Source organism: Montipora capricornis, chromosome 3 (assembly GCF_036669925.1).
Source record: "Montipora capricornis isolate CH-2021 chromosome 3, ASM3666992v2, whole genome shotgun sequence".
NCBI classification, from domain to species: domain Eukaryota; kingdom Metazoa; phylum Cnidaria; class Anthozoa; order Scleractinia; family Acroporidae; genus Montipora; species Montipora capricornis.
Window position 1 is genome coordinate 21,591,091 of NC_090885.1, and position 13,235 is coordinate 21,604,325.

The window sequence follows — 13,235 nt, forward strand, 5'->3', positions numbered from 1 at the left end:
CGGCTCGTGTAATCGGCCCCTAAGGTTGTACCTCATTGAATAAAGCCTGGTTTCCATATGATCTGCAACGGTCACTAGCGAGCGGAGGAGGCGGCTGAAATTCAGGTTAATGGAAACCAGGCTTAATGAAGAAATTAAAGGTAAGGTTGTAAGAGAAAGAACATGGGAAAGCTTGCTCACTGAGGCAGGGCTAAGGGCCTGTATATATGATCTCGGTTACCCGAAACAGCCCTCCTACCCGTAACAACTTTACTGAGCTGATACGAGGTACGAGAACTGCGTGACCGAGACAAAGTTGACCCTACTTAGGGGCCGATTACATGAGCCGGACTGGCTCGTTTAGCCCAGATCTCGGCACGTCTGACAAAAACACCAAAAATCAAGTTTGCGATTCATGATGAGCCCGGTTAGCCGAGATCCCGGCATTACGATGACGGGATCCTGGCTAACCGGGCTGAGATTTTTCCATGTAATCACGTTCACCGGGACAGCCCGATTAGCCGGGCCAGCGATTTCTAACCACATTACTCCACTTTAGAGCAAAATGGCCCACGGAATAGTCTTTTTTTATGTTCAAATAAAGGATATACAAGATAGCAAACCATAAGGCTTCTTTAAATGTAGAATGGTGAATTTTAATAACAATTTAGCGAGACAAACGTCTCTCCACTGCTTGTTGTTGTTATCTTTTTTTTCACATAACATCTTCTAAATTTAGTTTAAGCCGGGCTGGCTCACCGGGCTGAAAGACATCCCTTGCAAACCTGACCAGCCCGGCTCATGTAGTGCCCCCCCCACCCCATCCCCCACCCCCCCCACCCCCCCTTAATTATACGTATATTTTAAGACGCATCTTCAAAAAATACGGATCATAATTTGCCCTTCTTTTTTTCTAGTTCGTATAGTTGCGTTTTCCCGTTCAGAAAGTGCGAGAGTTTCCGTTGACTGCGGTGAGAATTTGGCGGGAAAAACCTTTTCATTCGAAATCAAACGCTGGCAACATGTACAAGCCCCCAAATTGTTGCTTCTTTGATTTTTATTATATGCGTGCGCATTTAGGCTTTTGCTGTCTCATCTCGGGTATTGTCGTCGAACCAAACTGTTACCCGAGCTACCTGCCGAGGCGAGACAACTCGTCTCCCCGAGTTGTCTCGCCCACCTCATGTAAACGGTTGATAATCAAATGAGTGGGAAGATATACATCTTGCCCAGGGTTACTCGGCGGGAGGGATGTCTCAGGTACCCGAGACCATATAGACAGGGCCTAATTGTAAGCTTTGTTTTCGCTTCGCATAAGTCATCTTGAAGAAACGCTTTCAAAAAGTCATCTTCAGTTTCACGTCTAAAAAAAATGATCCTTTTAACATTTTGGTCAGAGGAACAGATATCAGTTTAGTGTGAAGTGCAAAATAAAATAGAAAGATATGGTAAACGAAAAAAACAGTATATTGATGGCAACGAATTTTTCTGTTTTCGTTCATACTTTCGTATTTCTACTGTAGTGCACCTGATGTCATGTTCATATTGAAGTCAACGAAAGATCGATACAAATTATGAATTTTCTAAATATTGCGTCAGTAGTAAATACGCCCGAGTAATAAAAAGCAAATGACGGCGATTTTCACATTGTTAGGGTTGTATAAAGAATTTATGGTCTTAAGAAGAATTCGAACTAGTAAATAGACGGTTGAATTGGAATTAATTAGCTGTGGTTCACTGCTTTAGCCACAGAAACTCCATGGGCTCTGGATGGCCTATCGAAGAATCGGTGTAAATTGTCCTCTTTTTTATCATCAGTCAGTTAAATTGACAGCCAATGTTCAGAATTTAAGCACCGGGCGAGTTGTTAGTTAACATATATTTTAACTAGTCGTCTGATACCTAAACGGGATTTTCGACCATAAATTTGCTAAGAGCAATGATGTCGTCTGCCGAGTGTAGATCAGTTTATTCCCGGTGCCTGGGAAAACAAGCTTTTTCGTGGAAAAGTTTGTGCGAAATAAATCTATGAAAACTTTGACCACTTCTGTGTCATTAGTCTCATTACGCGGCGGAACTAGAATAAGACTCTTAATAACGACGATCAAATTTTCGGGAAAGGAAGCACACAATCAGTATGCTAGTAAAAGATAATCTACTGACTCGACAGGAGTAACTCAAGGTAATCGATATTCAGCAGCTTGCACCTGTATATACAGCGTATCAGGAATTCGTTTGACGCAGGCGTGAAAAAATCATTTAATTAATCTTCTGCTTTTTGCGAGAAAGAAGGACAGTGCTCACGATGGCACAAGTGAACAACACTGAACTTCTGTTGATTGCAGTTGATGAATGTGAACACAGCGAGAGAGCTTTTGATTGTGAGTATAAATATCGAGTTGAATTTTTGCGATACTGTAGTTGAAGTTTGGTATTTCTGAATCCAAAGTCTTTTCCTTTTCTAAGACTAGTTTAGCGTTCGCTTTCAGCCGGCTTTTGCCTTGAGCGCTTTAGTTCTTGTTTTAGGGTGAGCATGATAAAACTAAGAAAAGACATAAAGCTTGTATTATACACAGCGTATAAAGCGAACGTGGAGCGGGACTTTCATTAGCATAAATTTTTAAAAGTACCAATTTGTCATGCAATTTAAACCATCCTGGTTCATCCTTCGGTTGAGAGAGAATGGTCAAAACATACTGACCTACATTGCAGTTTGCCAGCCATGATGGCTCAAAGTCTACCAACACTCTTAGAAGGGGATTCAAATTTTGATCTATTATTTCCCATTACGGATGTTTCGTCTCAAATTTCTTATCCTAGCGGAACAAAGTATCATTTGTTTCTAGTTCACTTTTTACACATTTTAAAGAAAATATGGGGATTTGTCGACTTCTTTTTCGCTCTATCTTGATGAACGCGCAAGATTGCATGTAATGAATATTTTCTTAGTTTATGGTTCTAAACTGATCATTTCTCGTTTCGCAAGAAAAAGGTGTTTTTTCCCGCATAATTTTTCCAATCTATTTCGTGCTTTTTCAGTTTCATAAAACTTTGAGACACTTTGTTGCACCTTTCTTCAGTTTGCTGTCAGTCAAACGATGTTTTTTTTAATGGTAAATTCGGCGCTTCATGTGTCAATTTCGTTTATATCCTCACTGTTCCTCAGCTATTTAATTAATGACGCCGACTGTTTTGTTACACACTTTTTACAATAGCCTTTTTAATATACACTTTTTCGTATCGAGAAGATCGCTTGGATTTTTAGCAACCGCTAAGTTAGTGAGACTTTAAGTTGTAACCAATTTTTTTTCTCACCAGGCAATTCTTTATCTCAGGTTTTGGGAAGCTTGCCGAAGTTGCGGGTGATCTGATGGACTCCAAATAAACGAGAGCTCTGATTTTCATGATTCTTTCATTCCCAGAGAACGAGAAAATTATCGTTTTCTGTTCATACACTCGAGAGATTTTCTAGCCCTTTTTGGTCCTCTTAGGAATCTTATTAAAAATGAGGCATCGGATAGAAATGAGACCAAAATGTGCTGTCACTGTCTTTCATTTCGTGTTTATGGTAATTAATATGTCTTGCGGTCATATCTCTGAATGATTAATTAAAGTACAGATGACTCATATACTGATCTAGGCACCTGGCTTTTTTGGCCGTTGAAGGCTGAGCAAGAGAATTTGTTTCAACTGGTTTTTTGCACAGCCTTTGGCGGCTAAGTAGCAATGCGATCCAAGCATCGAGTGCGATAGCTACACCTGCATACCCAGCGAAATGAAGTAAAATAATTACAACACCCTCCTTTTTGCTTAACGATCTCAAACCTTATCGTTCATTTGCGCCTGCCTGCCACTAGTGTCAGCAGTACGTGCTTCTCCTTTTGAAAGCGTGCCAAAGTGCAAATTCTCTTCTCTTTTGGGTGTGCTCATACTCCTTGGCCCTTCCCAGGCTATTTACCCCAGCCGATACGTAAATGCTATGTTGGCATATTTAAAGTAGAGCTATTTTTTTCAAAATCAAAACTGATTTTGAAACGAGATTGCGGTTCATTGTCTTTGGACAAATTATTTTTCCTTCAGGGTACTTGAATCATATCCATAAAGATGAAAACTCAGTGATTGTTCTCTATTGCCATGAGAAGTTGGATCCGCCACCTTTGCTACGTAAGTCCAAATTCTTAGAGGATGATTTTTCTGTTCAATTTTCGTCTTATTAGCATCATATTCCCATCATTTTCTGATGTATCAGCCAAGAGACCAGCTCTTAATATTGAGAATTCTAGAATTTGAGCTCGATACACCAGATACGCTTTGACGAATGTTGCTTTAAAAATTCGACATTTTAATCGCAACCCTACAATTCATGAGTTTTTTTTAATAGTGAATATTTGCTGTAGAAAGCAAAAGGCTTTAAAGTGGGGGAGATGACTAAGTTAAACAAGTTCTTTAGACTCTCGAAGCCAATTTGTTTATTTAACAATATTATTATTCCACGAGCGCGCTTCGGATATGAGATGGTAGCGCAGGGTTAGCTATCCTAAAAGCGCACGATTAATTTGTGCAAACTTGATTTTGGGAATATCCGCGTCTTATTTAAAACATAACTTTCAGATGCTCAGCACTCAGAGGAATGGAAGCAAACAACACGAGATCACGAGAAGAAAAAGGATCAAGTTATTGAGAAGTACAAGGAAAAATGCGATACCAAAAAGGTGAGGAATACAAACAAGACATCCTAAAATGTGAATTGTTCTAATGTGATTGCCGGAGGCCATTATCCCTTTTTACGACTTCTCGTGTAACATGTTTATTTAAGTCTCAAGGTTATATAGTGAATCACACAAACGTTCTTCTTTTTTCCTCCTTGGGGAGGCGACTTCAAATGATGTAAAATCAAATTATAGCCTCAGATCAAGTTAAATGCTGGCTTTTGATGAGGGAGGAAAAACAAAGAATACGAGGAAAAACCTCTCAGAAAAATAAAAAAAACATAAAATCACATGTGTCGTCCAGCTCGAGAATCAAACTCGGGACACTGACGTACGCTGATCGATAGCAGACTAGTGCTGTCACCACTGCACCAAGCCTCTTCTTTCTTCCTGCAATATCAATTTTCGTTTTCTTTCTCTCATTGTACAATACATCGAACGCTTTCTTTCAGCTGAAGGCAAAAATACGACTTGAATTTGGAAAGGCAGGTGAGACTATTCACAGAGTATCCCATGAAGAAAATGTCAATTTTATTGTGATGGGAGGCCGCCAGCTTTCAACGCTGAGACGCACATTGCTCGGTGGGGTCAGTGACTACGTCATCAAACATAGCCACATCCCTGTCATCTTTGTACCTGGTCACCAGTGAAAGAAACCATTTGGGATGTATTTCTCTTCACTTGACGAACATTTAAGATACGCCTTGAAGGCCGGAACCAAGAAAAAAGCCGCTTTGCAAATACTTTATCCAATGATAATTCAATCCAGTGTGACCGACTCCCCTTTGACAAATTTACCGGTGCAAATAAATAAAGTTATTGTGCTGTTCTGCTACACTGCATGACTTTTTACTGCCTTATAGCAAAAAGAATTATTCGTTCACAGGAAGTTCATCCTGCTCTCGTAGGTATTAAATGTGGTTCAGTAATAACTGATTTGGCTGGCATGTGCATAGACAAAACGATAAGCATGATGATGTTTACAAATGATCTGAAAAGAAAAGTGAATACGCAGGCGCAGTGATTTCCACTGAATCTGAGTCGACAAAGAAGGTTCGGAGAAAAATAGAAACAAAAAGTCAAACGATTACTTTTTCTTATCTGGCTTTTCAGTCCCGGATTTCACTTGTTATGCTTGCGTCACTGTCCGCTATGAAACCAGCTTTAACGGGGGAGACTCTTAACTACAAACCTGTTGCTAAGGACGCTTACGTTGCCGGTCGGACTGCCGCCAAAATGGCGGGAAATATAAAATTGTGAAAAAATTGTGTCTGTTCTAACAACGTTTCGTTTTCTTGAGGTTTGTGGGCTAAGCTATGGGCTAATCGGGTTAAAAGTATGCCCAGCCACAAGAAAAAGGCAGTACTGGCTTCTTCAGCAAAAAAAATCACGACGCATGCGCTGATAGTTACCAGTCCCAAACGGTCAAAAAGAACGAAAAAAGCCTAAAACTCGATGGAGCAACTTCTTCGGTGATGTTTTTTGAGCGAAGAGGAAAGATCAAAACATTCTCTATAATCCCATGTATCGATTTTCTGTTTTATCTCTCAACACAAACGCACTCAAACATAGTGTGTTAAAAACTCGTTCAAAGCAGGGTAATTTCGTCATAAGCAAAGTTTCAACAAACCCTTACGTCAAGACGTGCCAAACAATGCTCTCCGAACATTGGTATTGTATTCATTATTGTAAAAGGTTAATAATGTGAGTTTTAGCGCTCTTTCTGCCGTGGTCATGTGACTTGCCAAATATGGCTGTCGTTCGAAAAAGTACAAGAGACCTTCTATAGAACATCCGTGTCCAAAGGGATTGTTCTTTGCTATTCAGACATCAAAGACATGACGGGTAAAAGTTTTACATAGCAACAGCTTTGTAGTTAAGAGTCTCCCCCATTAATATTAAGAGCGTACTTTCAAAAAATACTGAATACCTGATTAAAGGCGTCTCGTTACAAAGCCTGAAAATTCAGCCCTGACAATGAGGCAAGGGAAGTCGTTTTGAAAATGAGGCGGAAAAATACCTGGCTGGAACAGGAGGATCAGTTAAGTCACGTGAAAATTAATAACTAAGATCCTTCGAAAAACTGGCATCGCGATTTTCCAACAACAAATACTTTTGACTGAGAATTAAACTGTGCTTGGTTCCGTGGACCTATCGTGAAAAAAAAGAAATTAGTTTTAGGTTGATTAACAACGAAATAAAAAACCACTTAATGACACAGGTCCTCCCTCCAAAATGCCTGTTGTTACATAATCAATACATGAATCCGGCAGTGAAAAAACTAATTCATGTGCACATTTTCTGCACTTACAATAAAGAGCCTAAAATTCTTTGCGAAATATAGTAGGCTTTGATCTTTTATTGTGCTTAGACAAAAGACGCTTAAAGAATCTTTTATCAAAAGAAACAGGATTAAATGCTAATAACTTACGTTTAGTTGCTACGTGCTTTAAACCTGCGTGAACAAATTATCACAGCGCAAGGGAATATTCACTTGTTGAGATGGATGCTTTTAAGAGTTCGAGGACGCTGAAAAAGTAGCCTGAATTAGACGAAATCAAGACATAATGACGTCGTGGATATGACATCTGTCATTTCTTGCATTCTTTATCGAGATAAAACGAGGGACTTTTAATTACTTTAATTCACCTAACAAAGGCCACATAAATAACAAAATATTTTGTGCGCTAAAGGCCAAGCGATGAACCACTGGAATTGAAGCTAACTGCATGTCTACAACCAGGCGGGCACAAAATTACACGACTTGTATCAATCGTGCCCTTCGTTCTCAATCAAGACGACGCGGTTAGATTCAGTACGTGGATATTGTGTCTCATTGCCGCTTATCATTTTGGTACTAAATGAATAAAGAAAACTATGGTGTTGAAAAGGTTGCGCAGTTCGGGAAAGCAAGCATGTATGTCATCGCTGGGAATGGTTTACATAACGAACCAGCTACTCACAGAAACGGACTGGAAATTAACAACAAGGCTTTCTTGCCGGAAAAAAGGCTAACGATTTCGCGTAGCAAAGAGATTGACTTCAATTGGAAAGAGATTGCTGAGGCACAGCCGGGAAAGAAGTTAAAAATCGTAGATTTAAATGGATCAGTCCGCGTTGATGCAGTGAACTTGAAAAGAGACCACGAGACACGGTTTCCATATGCAGGTGCTTTCGCGGGAAAGGAGTATTTAAATAAGCTGTCAGTGAGGCAAAACAAGCCAGGAGTTAATATCCTGCGACAAATACAGAACCAAGATGATAAAAAAAATTTTGGTTTAGCCTCAATCTGCTCCATCGCAGTTGGTGAATTTACTGAGAATGGCATTATCCTTGACCCGAGAAAATCAAGACGAGAAATCCATGAAGCTCACGAGAACTTTGTTCACTCAACAGAACGCTTGGGCCGAAAGAAGACCTTGCCACCTTGTGATACGCCTAGCACTAACTTGCTTCAAAAAGAAAAGGCAAAAGACAATTCCACAATTTTAACTGTTCGTGAAGAGGGCGATGACTCTGCGAACTCTGCTAGTTCCAAATCTCTTCATAGCGTAGTAATTTTTAGGAGAAAAGCTGAAAGCTTAGGAAAGCATCACCTAAAGAGACTATTTTATTCCAAAGTGAATGATCAACCAAAGCCTAGCAGCGATAAGTCTTTGCCACAAATTCACGGGAAAGCGAGGGGGAAAGGCAATTCGGATGAAGAAACTAAGGATGAGAATAATCCAGATCACCAACAAAAAAATCAGAAATTTCTTGTTTCGTTAAATGTTAATGTTTCGAAAAATCACAAGAAGGATGAACGTGGCTTGTTACCCATAGTTAGGCTTCCTACAGTCGTAAACAGGAAAACTGGACAAGTGCATTTAGCGCTGGAAGCAGTAGCTTACGAAAAGAGTGACTACAACCGATGGTCGCGGAGGGAGAATAGAATTACACACGAAAATTCAAAATCTGCTTCCCGTTTTAAATTTCCTTAGGCATTAGATAGTAAGAGTTGGGCCTATTAAAACCTAGAGAATAATATAAAAAATGTGGACTGAAAAGAAGTAGATAAATGTTGATCATTTTTTGTCCATAAAGTCCCTAAAAATGATTTTCGAGCTGGCAAAATTTCGTATAAAAATGTATGTTAATCTGACTTTGTTTGAGCAGATGTCACCACACAAACCAATGTATTTTGCACTCAAAACTGAAAAATTTGCATAACTACTTGTTAAATGCAATTTTGTAAGGCAAAACATACTACATTCATGGTAACCGTTGTAAAAAATGTTAGAGGTATTTTGCTTGAATTTGTAAAAATGTAATAGGTTGGTAAGAAATCGTTTTCAAATTCTTATTATAAACATCTTTTTGAACAAGGAGTAATTTTGTGTAGCCGCCTCCGCAAGTCTTATGACCCAGTTGTAATGGTTATTCAGTAATTAACGTCTTATGACACAGTCAAATTATTTTTTTAGAACCAGTTCCATTAAATAAGACAAAACTACTGGCCGTTATTTTAATCTGAGTTATAATATTAAATTGTAAATGACATGAGAATCGTTTAGAGCACGAAAACTACAAAGCATCAGGCAATTTAAATTTCGGGAAAAAAATTTTTCAGGGAAAGAAAAACGCCTGTATATCAACATTCTCAGTGTATTTTCTTGAATTATGGGAATGGAAAAAATAATGGTCAGACGTTTTCGCTGTCCTTGTGTGGGTTCATTTCCATAAGTAGGGCTGACGCTCAAATGAATTACGAAGCACTTAAAAGTTACACTCTAATCGTTGTAAAATAGTACCCCTCGGGCTTCTCAGCTCATTACTTGCACTTAAGACTTTGGTTCGACTTGTGCCTTTAGGCCTTCCAGCCAACTGTTGACACTCTTTAGATCTAAACTAAAGTAGTTGCTTTTGTTTTCGACGTGTAACTAAGATTCCATTAGAATAAAGAACACCAACAGCAAGGATGACGGTCCCCTCTGTAAAGCACTTGTATAGTGAACCCAAGCTGGTATGCTCATTAAAGGTTTACTTTACCCAACCGGAAGACACTGGAGGGATGACCCCTTACCAGCCGTTTGAAACCTACATTGCAGAGAAAGGCTCGAGACAGATGTTTCTGGAAGCAGACAAGAGAGGTGTTCCTCTCTCTCGAGTGAATTCATCCTGAATATGGAAATGGTATTTGAACTCGTGGTGGACAAAACACTGACCCCCAGTCCATGGACTACCCCGATGAACTACCCAAATAGACTACTCTAAAATGGACTACCTCTAAAAATACAATTTCGAATGAGTACAATTGAAAGAACTGAATTAATTATATACTCACATTGCACGTACTTTGTTTATTTTCGTCCGTACGGCCACATGCAACTAGATCCAGGAATTGCACCGGTCTCACTTCACTTACATGAAGTAATCGGCTCGAAAGCTAACCTTTTTTTATAAAATGGGTGCTTAGAGTTAAAATACTATTGATCAACGCTGTCTAAAATAAGTGTTTGAGTGTAGACGAATAGTATGTGGTCAAAATAGTATTTTTAGGGTAGTCCATTTGGGGGGGTCAGTCAGTGTTTTGTGACTGTCCAGCATACCCTATTTTGTGTGCTTAACCATACAAGAAAGCTTTGTCCTTTTCCTATCTCTTTCAAGGGCTTCTGATGTAAATGACCACCAAGTCGTTTTCTTCTATCACTAATTTAAGTGTATTTCATTCTCTTGTTGTTCGTGACCAAATATCGTAATCGTTTAATTTGAACGTGCCGTATTCCGCTTCATAGAATTCTTCCGGGAACCTTCCCGCGTAGTTCCTTTGTTTCTTGGTTTGACTGGTGTCAAACTGCAACTCATTTTCCCTTTTACCTCGTGTGCTATCAATTTGGCATCGCCGCCTTCCACATGATGTGCCATCGACGTAATTAACTTCCATGCTTCTGTCCGCGACACTGAATCGGTTTCGCTGCTCCCACTTCCCGGGTCTGGCTTGCAAATTGCAAAGCCCAGTTGTCATACTCATAGGGAAGATAAGTTTCCTTTTCAAGGGTTTTTCTCCATAATTTTCTGTGTGGATTTCGCCGTGTGGCTTTTGAAAACTAAATCGAAAATGCGTCGACGTTTTCTGGTATTCCAATGGCTGCTTACCGAGATACAAGCCACGTACAAGCCTTGGTCGTCGAGACGAAATGCTTCCGCGGTCCCTCTCAAGTTGGTAATATTGACAACGGAATTCAGTGTCATCCTGAGTTAGGAAAATGTTGCGAATAGAGTATATTCCGTTCTCCGATATTTTTGAATATTTTCCTCTCTGAAAATTGAACTTAACATCTCGAGACATATTTTTTTATGACATAAATTTTCCGTGCCTTGTCTTTTCACTGACTCAGTGGAACACTACAGCACACTAACTTGTACATGTTATCTATGACACTATTTTTGACGTATACTTTTTGGAAAGATTACAATGTTTACTTTGAGTGCTTTTCAGCTGTTAGATGTATAAACTAAACTGGCACACACATAAATAAACAGTTACTAATAATATGTTCCTTAAAATAACTTTTTAATTCAACCAATACGCTTCATGAGTAAAAATTTTAAAATTAGGGGCCTACCATTTAATTTTTGAGGAGGGAAGGAGGGAGGGGGGGGGGGGGGGTGGGGGGATTTTGAAAAAAAATTCCTGCAAGCGCTTGTTGGAAGAAACAAATTGCATGCAAAAAAAATTCTTGCACTGCTGTAAGAAAGAAAAAAAATGTTACAATGCTATTTCATTATTCAGATAGCTTTGCAATTTAAAAAATCCCAGCGAACCAGCAACCATTCTTGCCTTGCTCCCTTTTAAACTCCGAGTTTGGCGATGCTGCAGAATTATTGCTTCATAACGTAAGGCCATCCCCCCTTTCATTTTTGTTTACCGTCGAATGCGTTTCCTAATATTGGGTCGGTCGGTCGGTCGGATTGACAAAAAAAAAACCTAAAAAAAAATCATAAGCATTCTCGGAATCGGAGGCCTGGTACCCCGGCATCATAGCCGTGGAGCCAGGAAAACAACAAGACGTGAACCCAAAATCAATATGGCGGAAAAGTTGGCGGATGTTGTGGCAAAATTAAGACAGCGTGGGAAAAAGGATCAACCACCGAAACTCCTGTGCGACATAAAAATGGCTTAAAAACGTCGTTAACTATTTTTTTTTTTCGGAAAATGCCCAAAAATCTGGGTCGGTCGGACGACGCGAAAGGGAGAAAAAAAAGGGGATGGCCTAAGCAATGCATTACAATCGGCATACCAAGAGAATCAGTGTCATTTTCGGGTAGCCTGTGGTCAACCAAGTCCCTTCCTCAACTGGAGGATTATTTTAATTGTCAATTTGCTTCAAGTGAAGTCTTTTCGTTCATTTTGGACACTGAAAGCTTGATAGAGATTATGGGAAATGAACATATATTTTTTAAAAGCCGAAACCCAATTTCTGGACTCGCAGGACTCGAGCCTGGGAATGTGTGAGTAATAGCCCCTTCACTTAACCACTAGACTACCACATCACTAACTGCGAGTATGCCGCTGTACAGACGTACATTAACACCCCCTAAGAAGCAAGCTTACACACTGAGTGAAAAATGTCCGTTACCAAACAAACTTCAAGAGAAAGCCTTAGACTTAACCATTATTCAGCAATAATTTTATATATATGCTAATTAGTTTTGTTAAATAATCGGCACACTTATCAGTCAGTTGGTTGGTCTTGTAAATTAGTAGTTACGTGGATCAAAACATTTCCTTTCAAGTCGGTGATCCGGATTCAAATCCTGTCCAGGGACTACTTTTTTTTTTTCTTTTTATCTGGTACCACAAGTCCTGGGACAGAGTAATCTAAATGGAGGATAATACTTCAATTGGAGCAAACTGACAATGAAGGAATTGAGGAAGAGGTCGTGATACTGTGGTTAGGAAAGTCGGCCTGTTTTTTCTTTCCAGTTTCTTTTCGGTCAGAAATGGAAATGGCTGACCTAGTTTTAATTTATGCTTTGACTAAGTCTTGAAGGAAATTTTGAAGTAATTTGCTTTTTGGGCGTTGTAAATTTATTTCAGTCTTCATATATGGTACGAAGTGAAATTTCAGTAAATATTTGAATTGTAGAATGGAGATGGAATGAACATCAGAGAGTTCATTCCCGGCCAGTTAGATAAGCAACTGCCTCCATTGTCGTTGAAGCAGAGAAGAGAGACCCTTGGAACCAGATTGGCCTGAAAGTGACCCTGGCAGGGCTGCGCAATATCGCGGTCACGGGTTGCTCGGCTTGCAACTGCTAAACGTCGCTTATCTAGCTGCATGCGGTCATCTTTCACTTAATTCCCTTTTAGCTTGTTAAAACTTGGTGCGATCATGCGGTGTATGTGCTGATAACCCAGACTTAGTAAAACAACCAGAACTCTAGAAACGCAACAGACGAAGTTGAAAATATAATTGTTTCTCTCAAACAAACATCATGAGCTCAATATTTTTTGCCGGTTCAACTCAAAGTAGTATAAAAAGTGGGGGTTGTGCAACGGGTGGA

The 13,235-nt window shown here is 39.6% G+C and overlaps 2 protein-coding genes across 2 annotated transcripts; both read left to right on the top strand.

The window, feature by feature from the left end:
* The first annotated feature begins 2,075 nt into the window (after positions 1-2,075).
* LOC138042543 (universal stress protein YxiE-like) lies at positions 2,076-5,523 on the top strand. Its single transcript, XM_068888469.1, has 5 exons — positions 2,076-2,161; positions 2,269-2,360; positions 4,060-4,143; positions 4,591-4,691; positions 5,141-5,523. Exons 2-5 carry the CDS (start codon positions 2,285-2,287, stop codon positions 5,336-5,338), a joined length of 459 nt encoding a protein of 152 aa, XP_068744570.1. The 5' UTR covers positions 2,076-2,161; positions 2,269-2,284; the 3' UTR covers positions 5,339-5,523.
* Positions 5,524-6,930: 1,407 nt separating this feature from the next.
* On the top strand, positions 6,931-9,180 carry LOC138042542 (uncharacterized). Its single transcript, XM_068888468.1, has one exon. The coding sequence runs from the start codon at positions 7,550-7,552 to the stop codon at positions 8,666-8,668; it is 1,119 nt and encodes a 372-aa protein (XP_068744569.1). The 5' UTR covers positions 6,931-7,549; the 3' UTR covers positions 8,669-9,180.
* Positions 9,181-13,235: the final 4,055 nt, after the last annotated feature.